Consider the following 12,586-nt stretch of genomic DNA (forward strand, 5'->3'; position numbering starts at 1 on the left):
ATCAGGCTAACCCTTTCACGGAATTAAAATTCAATAGTGGCAGCAATGCTAAATAAAGTTAGGAGTGGCACCTTTACTAAAAAATCGCTGGGACAGTATATATCCACCCGGTTAATCCGGTACTTACTCTGTTGCCTTACTTATTGCAATTAATGTATACTTTATTTTTGTCTTTTTGACATATGTCTAGACTTTATCTTGTCGTTGAATCACACATCAAACTACTAGTCATGTGGAACTGGGTTCTATGCATGCTTACGGCATCGATATTGCCGACAGTTTTGCGTATATGAATTCTGTTCGTGTAGTGACTGAGTATCTATCCGGGTGCATTCTATTTACGAGCCTGTTTTGAGGACATCTGAGGTGCCCTGCCTCTGCTTTTGAAGTCTAGTAATCTTATGTTGAATGGAGGAGCGATTGACGTAAGGTAAACCTAAGCAGGTCGCAAATCTCGTCGACTGCCTGGTTCTTCGCTTAGTCAGTCATCCATCAAAACTGAGGCGAGCAGCTAGTTAACTGATTCATAGATAGTTAAAGGGGCAAAAACACCTAAAGAAGGATGGAAAAGGAGGGGACAGGGAGGTTCAACAAGATACGGAGCGATAACAAGCGTTTCCGATTATTAAGGAGGCCCAAAACCTATAGCGCCGGCCCCTACCTACATTTGACACAGTCCTTTCGCCTATTCGATCGCCTGTTAGCAAACGTGCTCGTACCAGTAAAGTCACACTGGCCACATCAAACCAACGGTCCTCTTCAATTCCTACTTTAATTCCTTTCTATCGCAGATTTTATCATACATACGGCCGTACGCGTAGATGTAGTCCTAAACCGAACGAAAACTGTCACTATGTAATTATGAGCATGTTCCGTCGATATTTTTAGGACCTAAGTGCATGTGTATCCTTTGCTATCAATTTTAATATAGCGAGATATATCTTGAAAAGCGTCACTTTATGTTTAACAAATATACACATATTCGCATCAAATCAAATAGAACTCTGTCTGTTTAGATAGCTGGTTTGCAAGTAAATAATCCCGGCTATCTTGATCTCTTTGCTTTGTTTGCACACTTTGTTTTACCTTACTAAAGTAATGCTTAATAGCTAAATACGGCAAAATAACAGCTGGAGTTTTGACGATAGAAAACGTCGAGCTGGTCACCTGAGAGGCTCGTTTAAATCTTACAATCTGCAGACGATAAGAAGGATAAATGGATTTTTACTTGTAAGTACAGTTGCGCCAAATTACTGTAAGTTGCATGTTTAATTTATGTTTTTTATTTACGTCCCCTATCACCGTTAGGCATAATTCCAGTACAGAGACGGCTGTCTCTATGCCCGGGTTCCTACCTGGACTACAATGTGTTCTAATGACTAGCCTACTACCTACCCACTAACCTACCACGGACATAAGCGTTTTTAATATAACGCATCAGTACTATATAGACGGGAAGCACTCCACGATAATTAACTAGCTTTATGCACACTAGTCAGTGACTACCTTACATGTCATAGCACAAGGATGATTGATTATGTGCTGCCACTAAACAGAAGAGTTGTGGGCTATCGTTCACCAAGTCGTTTAAGTTTGCGCAGCTTGACCTGGCATGTCGGATTGAGGCACCCAAAGTCGTTTCCCGATAGTAGATGGTCACCAGATGGCACCATCGTCAAAGAAGAAAAAATGAGAGTTGGCTTGTCAAGTAAAAAAAAATAAAGGTACCATGTAGTGAGATGAAGAGCTAATAGCTAACGAAGGGTCTGGGTTTTCTAACACTTTCTTGCTAGTTATTAACGAATTGGCAACATGAGATCTGTCACCATCGTGCGAATCAAATACAAAGTAGTAGCTGTTGTTGGTAATAATAAGGATTCAAAGTAAAACAAACAGTATCAAAAGCTGAGTGGCGTCGACTTGTTCTGAATAGACGAAGTCCGAAGGGGAGAAAGGCAGAGTTTGTGTAGTACTGTCGGGTAGATGCCAGACACTGCGTGAGCTCATTGAGAAAAAGGAGCATGTTCAAGATGGGTAAAATGCAACATATTTATAGGTGTACTATATATATTAGGTAAAAAGACGCAGTGCAGCCTATACAGAATGAAATCACTGAGTGACTTAAAGATCGAGTATCAAATGGAGGATAGCGAAAAGGCGGAAATAAACATGCTTCGGGAGTATGGCCGGGATGGTTTTTATCGACTTACAAAGCAGTATACGTGGTAACAATGAACTGTCATGGGAATGGTTGAAATAATCAGCATAATAGTCGTTCATTGAATGTGAAGATGAGTTGCAATCGAACAAGAGCCTTCACATTAAGGATTTGCAGCGTATTCAATGTAATTCGGTACACAACAAAGGATAGCGTGTTGATCAGCTAAACAGTCAACCGAAATCAGGGAAAACACATAGCCATTTTTTCTATACAAGGATAGCACAATTTTTGGATCACGTTAACTACCTAACCTAAGTAGGGTATCCAAACCATTACACAAAAATAGGTAAGACCTTTTCAGAAAGGAGCAGGTAAGTGAGTAAGCAGTTGTGTGACAAAGGCGATAGCTGCAGCTGTGGATTGATGGCCACGAAGGTATACGCTAGTGGCAAAGACCTAGCGTTTGCCATAGTTCTCACACAACGGAACGACGCCTAGGAATGAATAATTATTATCATTAACACCAATTATGTACTAAATGGGACATATGTAAATTTATGAGAGAGCAAGTCAATGATCTATGTTGTCTTTATAAATGGCGTGGTGTTCATCAGCTAAACAACCGCTACCGTCTCCAAACCACGAGATACGATGAGGATCAAGTGTCGAAAGGTCGAGATAAGATGCCCCCGTTGGGCAATGGGCTGACTGTCAGTTGTATGCCAATAATAACCTTCTTTGTTCGCAGACATTATAAAGTTAGGGTGTTAGCGCGCTTAAAAGCTAATTCCGACCGTGTCGCTGCTGCGACTCGGTCGGAATTAGCTTTTAAGCGGTGCGCAATAGAAGCTAAGAACAAAAAAATAAACGCAGATGTAAAAAGCGACGATGTGGTGACATTTTGCAATTGTGAGCTTTAGGTACCTTTTTGTTTTAAATCGAGTAGCGCGTCTTTAATGGACAGGCCGAAGGAGAGAAGGAGTTTTCTCCTATTATATGAACGTGTCGTGATCGGCAGGAGCTGCCTGGCAATTCCATATAACCCTGAATCCTTTACTGAAGACTGAGCAGCTGGCCACCATTTTCAATGTGTGCATGCCATTTCGTAGAATTGCGATGTGTAGAAGACGTTGTTCGTCCCATGGCACGTGGACGCGGATCACATGCTCACACAGACGACGCCCTTCAGACTTTCGTCTTTAATCTACTAATGCCAACCGCATGAAGCGCTACCGCGTCTGTCAGACGCGAGCATAATAGAGATACACCATCCATCTTCTCCGTAGGGCCCAGTCCAACTTCGTTGTGCTAATCATCATCGTCAGTATCAGCGTTACCGATTTCCCTATTTCGCACTCTCTTCCCCTACTATGCAGTCCCCTGAAATAATGACCTTCCCTCACAGGCAAGGTCATTTCGTTGTAACCCCCATTTTGTAGCAGTAAAGTCATTTATCTACCTGTGCTCTATGAACACCGGTAATTTTTACGTGGGTTGAAAACTACGCTAAGGCTAGACACGGATATCGTTTAAATAACTGCATAACATTGAAATGATTTTCGTGTCTCTAGATAATCTACTTATGTTGCGTGTCATTATTTTGCCAGCCATGGTAGTTCATGCATTAAAATTATGCGCCCATAATTCTTATTTAGTTCACTATTTCTTTGCATTTTTCTAGCATTGTATTTTTTGTGTACTTCTATTAATTTTCCTTTATTCATTTATATTCAGTATCTGTAAAACACTTATAAAAGGATCACTAGTGGATAAATTAGTCTCAGTTTAGTTGAATCGAATAATTAAATGGCTTGCTTTATTGATACATGAAAGCCGAATGAATTGTCGAAGCTGTGGCACTTATTACTACATGTTCTAGAAGTTCCTCCAGTGGGTAGAAGCACAGCTAACAGTTCGGCTAACTTAATATAACTACGTGCAGCACGCTCAATGGCTGCAAACAAAAAAATTCGAAAAGTAAATCTATACCTCTTCTGTGGATACTGCATACAGGTTTTTATCTGTAATATCGACAAAGCGTAGATCGTATAGCATCGTAAACAATCTAATATTTCATAGCAGAGACATGCATGCACGCCTATGATCGTCGAGTATGGATTGTGCTTCATACCAGCACGAAGCACAGCCACCTTCGTTCGCGGCGTTTGCCTTTGACACTCGGCGCTGGACAAACGGAGTTGGTATCAGTTACCGCAAAGTAAGGTACATACCAGGAGCCCAATAACCCTCTAGATTTTCTCTTTTCGAAGGTTAAGAAGCAACAAGCAACTAGAAAACCTTGAAGTAAATATATGTAATCTATGGGAAGGAGGGATCGCCTGTATGACAGAGTTGTTATAGGAAAATCGGCATATCGTACTGCTTTATTTTGACTCGTCGAGCGTTACTGAATTACATTTTACAAGCAATTGTCTGATAGCGGTAAATATAAGCGATATGCGCTGCTGAATAACGATACATACACATTCGACGGTAAGTAAGCGAAATAAAAAAATGAGATCCCTGGAGCATCAATACCGATATTAAGGCCACAACTTTAAGGTAACACCCTATTCACACGCACATGCGTATGTCCACCTATATACTTGATGGGCTTACCGTCACATCGACGTTATCGTTTTTGCCATCTTTTCTTTTTGAAGAAAATTGTCATATGGAGCTACAGGTGGATCCTTCAAGGAAATAGCATGAAAGTGGCTTCAGCATCTAATCCGCGCCCAAATATACGGTTATAGATTGGCTTAGCTTTGTTCTACTTCCTTTAAATGAAATATAAAAAAGTTGAAGACGCTCAATTTTTTTAGCTTTTTTTTACATAGCAATTAATAAGCTTTTTGCGAAAATCGCCTGAATAAACAGGTTTTTCCCGAAGTCTCTTGATGTGATTTGAAAATCTAACAACATACTCCGTATGTTTCGCAACAATTTCAAAAGTTCATTACAGAAACAAGGAAGGTTGTGCGGGAGGGCCTAAATCAATTTCAATGTACACTGTTATTTATTACCAAACTTATTTTGAGAGTGCGGTTCATGCACATCGTTATAGTACAAAGGAAACTGGTTAATTTAAAAAAAAATATATATGCAGAAGCCTCTAAGCATACGCTGTCAAAAATAGACCTGTTAGTGGAAGAATTTAAGATAGATCTTCTCGATTTCTACTAGTCTTTTTCATGCAGGAGCCTTTCGTATAACATTTCTCTCACAAACTCATGTTATTTTGTGAAATGTTTTTCCACAGTTTGACCCTTCACAGATTCATCACATGAATTTTCTTATCTGCTAGGCGTTGATGAAAGCTTGTGGCATGTTGGTCGTCAAACATATCACTTCAATTGTAACAATAAGAAGAGATATAATTTTAATATTAATACTTCTAAACCTATTCACGTCAAAGGGAAGAAGCAGCGAATTTCGTTGCGATAGACCGTAGGTTAGCAGCATGGGGCAAATCGGCGCACTCTACGTTCTTTTCGCTGATATCTGCCTCCGGTTGCAGTTTGATGTTGCCGTATGTAGACCTATAAATCCCTTTGTCTAAGTAAGTTTATCAACCGTGTGCAAGGCAGATGAACGCAGAGCCAAATGAGAAACTACCGACAAGCAGCTTGGGAACAACTTTCGTCAATCGTCGTTCGTGCCCAAAAATAAGATATCATTCAGTAAGTTTTACATATAAACAAATGTTTAACTTCACAGGTTGTGTCTATCGCCTGAGAATCGATTTGATTATTTACATTTTAAAGTATGACAGCGTAAGATTAAAATAGACGTTGCTGTCCTAATACACAGTCCTAAAGGCCCTGGAAAATCTCTAGTGTGATTACTACACTAGCGGATTTTAAAAAGTTTATTACTGGATGACCTTGCTTACTGTTGTAGTCATGCTTCGATCAACATATACCATATAAACTAAACAAAGTAACAGTCTGGTCTTGGCCTAGCTCTATAGTAAATAGCAATGGAAACTATGGAGAGAATACAATTAATTATTGCATTAGGAGAAACGGGGCACGTACCTTTAACATGAAGGGGCTCATGGCGAATCTTTGGCTGTTTAGCGGTAGCCGAATACTCCTAATCGTCGTCGTTGTTCCGACCAATTTTTTTCAACGAATATTGACTTGCTCCTCCGGCTACTTCTTTTTGTTATTTCAACCTGCTTGTCTTGGTCGATCTCGGGTCACGTTTTAATCCATAATATATCTGTCTGTATAGTGCTCTGTCGTGCTTAAACTGTACAGGAAATGATACAATTGAATCTTACGATGGGGAAATCTATAATGTTCTATTCAAGAATCATCAGTTCAAAAAGCGCTCTGTACTTCACAGTGGTGAAACACTGAGTTGAGCTCTATAGATGAAGAACTGGCCAGCGAAAGACTCATTAATATTGAAGACAGCTATCTTTTGGTGAATTAATCACTGATGTCTACCGACGTCACGTTTTGTTATCAATAATGTTTTATTGTAGGCTATCCAACGGGATACAAAAGAAACAGGCCTGTTCATAGGAACCTTAGCACTTCATAGATGACAGTAACTATTTAGTTTGGTAGATATTGCAGCCATTATTCTGCCTCTGTTGTAATCGTTCCCGTTTACCTAAACAATGGTTTTCGAGAAAAACAGCGCGGAAAGGTTTAAATCCGGTTCAATGCACTGAAACAAGCTGATTATCGACTCAAGTATAGGTACTTTTCCAATACTTCGACAAAACGATCAAAGAGAACCGAAGTGACACACATTATATTTGTATTCGAGTGGCGTTTTTCTTCATCGGATGTTACTATAGAGATGTGAAAAGATAACCAAGCATGAGCTCACACAGGCCCACTTCTAACCCATTGAGTAAGTGGCACCGTGTCGGTGTGAAGGCCAGAGCTTCTATCACGGCCGAGATTGTAGTTGCAATACTGCAGATGCCGTTACTGGGACGCTGCTAGCAACTACTTGGTAAATTATTGCCGTGATACGACCAGGTTCGAGGTTAGAGCCATATATTGGCACAGATAGAATGTTTGCTTCTGAGTACGAATCGTCCCTACGACTGCCAGAGCAGATGTCTCCGCAAAAGAATGACCTTACGTCGAAGTGCTTAAATCCAAATTTCTTCAAGGGAGGCCAATTACCATCCATTATTCGTGTTTGCGACACTCCGGTGATAATCTGTAAGCAGTGTCATCAGATTTGAAACGACTTGTTAGTAATGTGCTACCACCTATATCTAACGACTTTAACAGAAGTAACTTTAATACGAGCTTGCTTTTCCTACAGCTAAGGCAGTTATACTTCATTTACACTCTACTTCCAATAGATAGTTAATCGTCCGGCTTTTAGGACACAGAAAGCCACGAGAGTAGACCTTATCAAAGAAAAAATAGAGGATTCTGGAACCATCTGCAAGCTATGTTCGTTAGTTTTATAGTCTGAACGATATATTCTGCCCGAAATGACCCCTAAAACAAGTGAGGCGGCTATAAAACTTAACTGAGAAAACAACGTTATAATACGAAAGTCGGTAAATAATAATAATCATTACAAAATTCAAAATTGTGACTCCTTGTATTGATCTTCAATTTATTGTTTTAACGGCTAAAAGTTGTACACAGTTCCCAAAAACTAATGCTGAAATAGCACGTAGTAATAGTTCGTCAATCGTATAAACCGCCAAAATGTCCTATGTTGGATTTTTTCTTGGCCGAACCCCGTCTCGTAAAACCTCTGACTATAAAATTCCCTTGGACGGCACTATGGAAGCATCTTTTACGTATACCGAACCCCTAACTACGTATCTAAGGAATATCAATAATAAACGATTCATTTAGGTGCATAATTATGATACTCGCTAGTGCGTTAGAAACTATTGACGAAAACTTTTTAGAGCCATTACCTTCAGAATTAAATCGGATAAATACTTGTGCTACAAATTATATAGAATATGGCGCCTCTAGCTTCAACAATACTTTCAGAAAATTAGTATATAAAACACAGCCCCTAAGCGTCTTGCCGCAAATTAAGCGTCATTAGTTAATAATATAATATATAATAGCCGTATACTTTTCAACTCTGGTCAATTCCAGAGCGTACTTTCGATGCTCGACCATGCAATTGTACACAGCCGCTTAACAATTGAAACAACTGATTTCCACAGCCGACGTCCCACATCGGACACGACACAAGAAAGAGTCTTTAAATATTTCTTAATTTGTTCATAACCTTTAAATGATTACGAACATGTTGGCCACAGTTACTTTTTACTGCAAATATATATATATATATATTAGGAACAAAGTAGACTTTGAAACTGCTACGCCAAGTCACAGTCTGTTTAGGAAATTCTAAAACAACTATTGCTTAATAAAAAAAAAAGATCGATTCTTATTTGTGGTCTTATGTTAGCTGGCACGCCTTGTATATTGAATCATTAGATTTGAGTCATGAAATATTATCTTTCTAGCATAACTGGGCGCCCTTCAGTTCTCTGCTGAAATTCACAAAAAGCAGATCTACAATTCTAGAACCATACGCCATGTTGCTAGCCGTCCGGTCCATTGATCTTGCTTGGTTTTTTCGTACGAAAGGACATCGTAGAAATACACCATTGATTGGAGCCATTTAGCAACGCTACGAAATGGACTGCTTAGACTAATGTTATATATGTATATACATATGGTTTTAAAAAGCGACGAAGGCAGATTTTTGAAAAGCAAACTGTCTCTATCTGACTTCCGAAACCGTAGCTGATTCTATAGTATCGAATTTTAGTTGCCAGCTGGGCAAAGTACAAGGTATAGAATTCAACGTGACGTCATGTTACTGATTGCATTACGAGTCTTTGGTGGAACCGTAATATAGAACCCGCGCACGTTGAAGCCTCTGCAACGGCGCGCGTTAGGTGACTCGTAGTTACCTTTTATCCATACTGATTATTCGCAACAAGTACATTGGGTATCCACTGACAACATTCGATGACATCAGCCGATGTCAGACGCATTCGTAGGTTCCATTTTTAGGACTTGTTTTCGGTAGCATCGCTGCGTTCATGCCGTGTCTGTCATTGGGAGAGAAGTGGGGGCTTTGTACCCTACGGGGTGTCCGTAACGGTGGCGCATGTATACCCGCTTATCTTGGCGTGTCACTACCCACTGTGCGTGCAATGAGCTATTCAGGAATGTAATGAGCTCCGCTCATATTCTTCGTTGCCTTGCCGCTCACATGGCAGAGCTACTTCGACCGCCATATTCACTGAGATACGAACCATCAAACGAAAATCAGTCCCAGTCACCTTTCTCAAAAAAACCACTGCTTTATCATTCAGTTTACAGAATCTAGCTTGAAATACAAGCGTATGAAAACTACAAAAAACACTTAGAGATTAGGTGTGGTGACTGACAATAATAACAAAGATATGATGAGCATCGCATCATACTTGCACACGAAATGGCCTTCAGATACATAGATAGCTCTTTTTGTCCATACACTGCTGTTGTGATTTAGCAAAATCGGTTTCTTAAAAAGTGACACATTTTTTAACAGAAAAAAATATTTTTATATTATTGTACTTACTCCAATAATTTGAAAAGCCGAAGGCCCTAGCTTCGATTTCACACGTCCTATACTTTTCGCCTCAGTGTCCTTAATTCAAAGCAATTCTTGGCGTAAAGTCGAAACATATGCTTAGTATCATTAACGTATGCTATATATATATCTATTGATAGATTTATGAACTCTGCTACCAAGCTGAATGTAGGTTCAACTTGCTCCTTTCAACTTGTTATAGCTTAGATGAAATCTAGAACAATTTTTTTTTTAGTAGTTCCAGTAACTGATATAAATTTATATAAGAAACATATAGCCTGATTTCACTAAATGGAATATATATAGTAGTATTTAGTGTAATCTCAAATAATACCATCAAGTTTCCTTGGCTTAAACGCGAACTGTCTACTCTGGGACTTAATATCCGACAATTCCAAATGACTTGGACCACTTAATTCAATTAATTAGTGTTGGGCTTTTCATCTAGTTGAGATAAAATATTTTAAAGCCAATGCCCACTAATATGCTTATAGCCTGTGACAGGTGAATTGTCTATGCAAAAGTTTGCTTAATAGATACATCTTGTGTGTTTGTTGTGTGTGGCAATCAAGTACAAGTTTCAATAACTTACTGAACACTAGCGGAACCTGATGGCAGTGTCCAAAGTATCGCTGATTCGGGTCCATTATAGAAATACCTAGACACTACGAGTTAAACGAAACGTAAAAAAAAGTAGAAGCTATGCATAATATATTAACGAGCTCACGTTGGTCCGATTTGTTGATGAACTGATTGATTTGCTTTTTATAAAATCAGTCAATAATTCAATGGAGAAAGAAGCTCGTGCCAGACACTCGTAATACTTTTTCTAGCTATTTGGCTATGCCGTCGTCTAGTGATGTTCGTTTGATTCCCTTGAGCGTATGGTATCAGCCCGGCGTACCACCACGCAAGGACACACAGCCGGTCATTACCGTACTACCGTACATTCCAACGCTATACATTTACTTGTCTCCTTGTTCTAAGTGTCGTTGACATGGAAGAGATTTCACTTACAATAATATATACGGTGTGTGTATGTATGTGTACTATAAAAGCATTAGTAATTATCGTAACTGGCTATGGCCTTGTTACGCACAGTAACATGGACTGAACGCTAGTCCGTGCAGTATAGAGCTCGCTAGTACTGATGCCTCTCTGTTTTTCGATCAGCCCTAACTAAGCATGTTGAATAATCCTATTATCTGAAACTTTCAGAAGAGACTCCTGAGGAGCTAGCGAATATATCAGGTGACTGAAGTGTGAAAAACTACATGTTACTAGAAAATATAACTATAACAGCGACCAAATATTTTGTGTCAAAAATGATCGCATCGGGACGAGAAATCTAGCAGGAACAGAACGATCGTACGGCGGCCTGGCAACTTAACACACGCCATATTTTCGCTAGCGTTCAATTTTCCATCGCGTTGCTCCTCTATGCGTAATAAAAACGGAGTGGTTTTTTGCTGATAGACCTCGTCTTGACAAACGAGAATCCTTTAGACAAATGAGAGGGTGTTCCTAAGGGTTACTTAAAAATGGCAGCAAAAAATGTTAATACACTCCCATACGTTCAGTGTGTTGTTACAGCGTTCAGGAGAAATTCGCCCATCAGAGTTTTTATAGCGCTCTTTTATTTAGTATTCCTTCGTTACCATCAATATTAAATCCATTGGCCTGCAGCTAACTGCTAGGTAGCAGAAAGTGTCAGACTTCATCTAAAGACCCTGCACTTTAACCAGTTCTACGTACTAATAGAAAAACATTGCGTAACCTTCAATCATTTTGTCTTGTTACTTCATCAATTTAATTATCTTCATTAGTCAGGAATATTGATTATTTTCTTCCCGTGTCGCATATTTTTACAGAGTGTGGGTTTTTTTTTAACAGTTACTTAGAGTAGTGCTATCATTGTACGACCCATCGTAGAACTTTTCCCATCCACCTAGCTGCTTCTACCGTTAGATACTTTCGTGCAACAGATGAAGCTGCAATCAATACAGAGTCGGAGGATTGATTAAACAAAGTTAAACCATATAGAAGTGTCAGTTCTGACGATGGTCACGTTCGTTCAAAACGTAACTATCAATTACTTACTGCCACCATATCTTTAATTCAATAACCAAACCACTTAGTTGTTTTTTAATCATCGCAACTTTTTTTTAGCATTCAAACTCGTTGAAATGCACACTGTAGACAAAACATTTTAGCGGAATGAAATTTTACGGTAAGGTTCTCAGAGCAAGGTTCTCAAGTATAAAATAATCCAATAGGGGTAAAAGTTGAAAAAAAAGTGCATGTAATCTATAGAATACTAGGCGTTATCTAGACGACCGAACTGGCTCTTCTTATCTTTGAAGCGATAAAAAATCCAGGTATATCAAAAATGATTTTTTAGCCACACTAATGCATTTTCAAACATTTGCAATCTAAAATACGAGGACCTCTCGGGAGCCACACGAAAATTAGCGAGAGTGTGGACTGTCTATTCTGGCTAAAAAAGAAAAAAAAACTGGCTAATATGGATAGTCAGCTTTTAAATTTAGAAAATAACGCATTTCTCTCAGCCATGATGATCTTGTCGTTCTGCTCTAAAAAACAATTAACTTACTTCTTGATAACGAATGAACGAGTGCCTGCTCTGATAAGCAGCCCTGATAAGTATATATATATATAAACATTTTTTGATGATCTTTTGTACTTAGACTCGTCGAAATATAGCTATTTGAATGGTATCAATGTTGATTAAGTTGATTAATCTGGCCTTGAGGCTTGATTCAGTTAATTTTTTAACTGTAAAAGTTACATGAATAAATATTT

The 12,586-nt window shown here is 39.0% G+C and overlaps 1 protein-coding gene across 29 annotated transcripts in view; it reads right to left on the reverse strand.

Annotated features, from left to right (window-relative positions):
- The window catches only part of LOC111253847 (galactosylceramide sulfotransferase-like), a 56,005-nt gene that overhangs the window by 13,675 nt on the left and 29,744 nt on the right, over positions 1-12,586 (reverse strand). For 15 of the 29 annotated variants that reach the window (XM_086975952.1, XM_086975968.1, XM_086975957.1 and 12 more), the window contains one exon: positions 6,202-7,351. In XM_086975952.1, the coding sequence (XP_086832078.1) occupies positions 6,202-6,222 (21 nt within the window). In that variant the 5' untranslated portion in view covers positions 6,223-7,351. Of the gene's footprint in view, positions 1-6,201; positions 7,352-9,095; positions 9,973-12,586 lie in introns of those variants that run through there. The other 14 variants (XM_086975977.1, XM_086975975.1, XM_086975973.1 and 11 more) reach the window with 4 other exon arrangements.

Source organism: Varroa destructor, unplaced genomic scaffold (genome assembly GCF_002443255.2).
Source record: "Varroa destructor unplaced genomic scaffold, Vdes_3.0 BEIS01000007.1, whole genome shotgun sequence".
NCBI classification, from domain to species: domain Eukaryota; kingdom Metazoa; phylum Arthropoda; class Arachnida; order Mesostigmata; family Varroidae; genus Varroa; species Varroa destructor.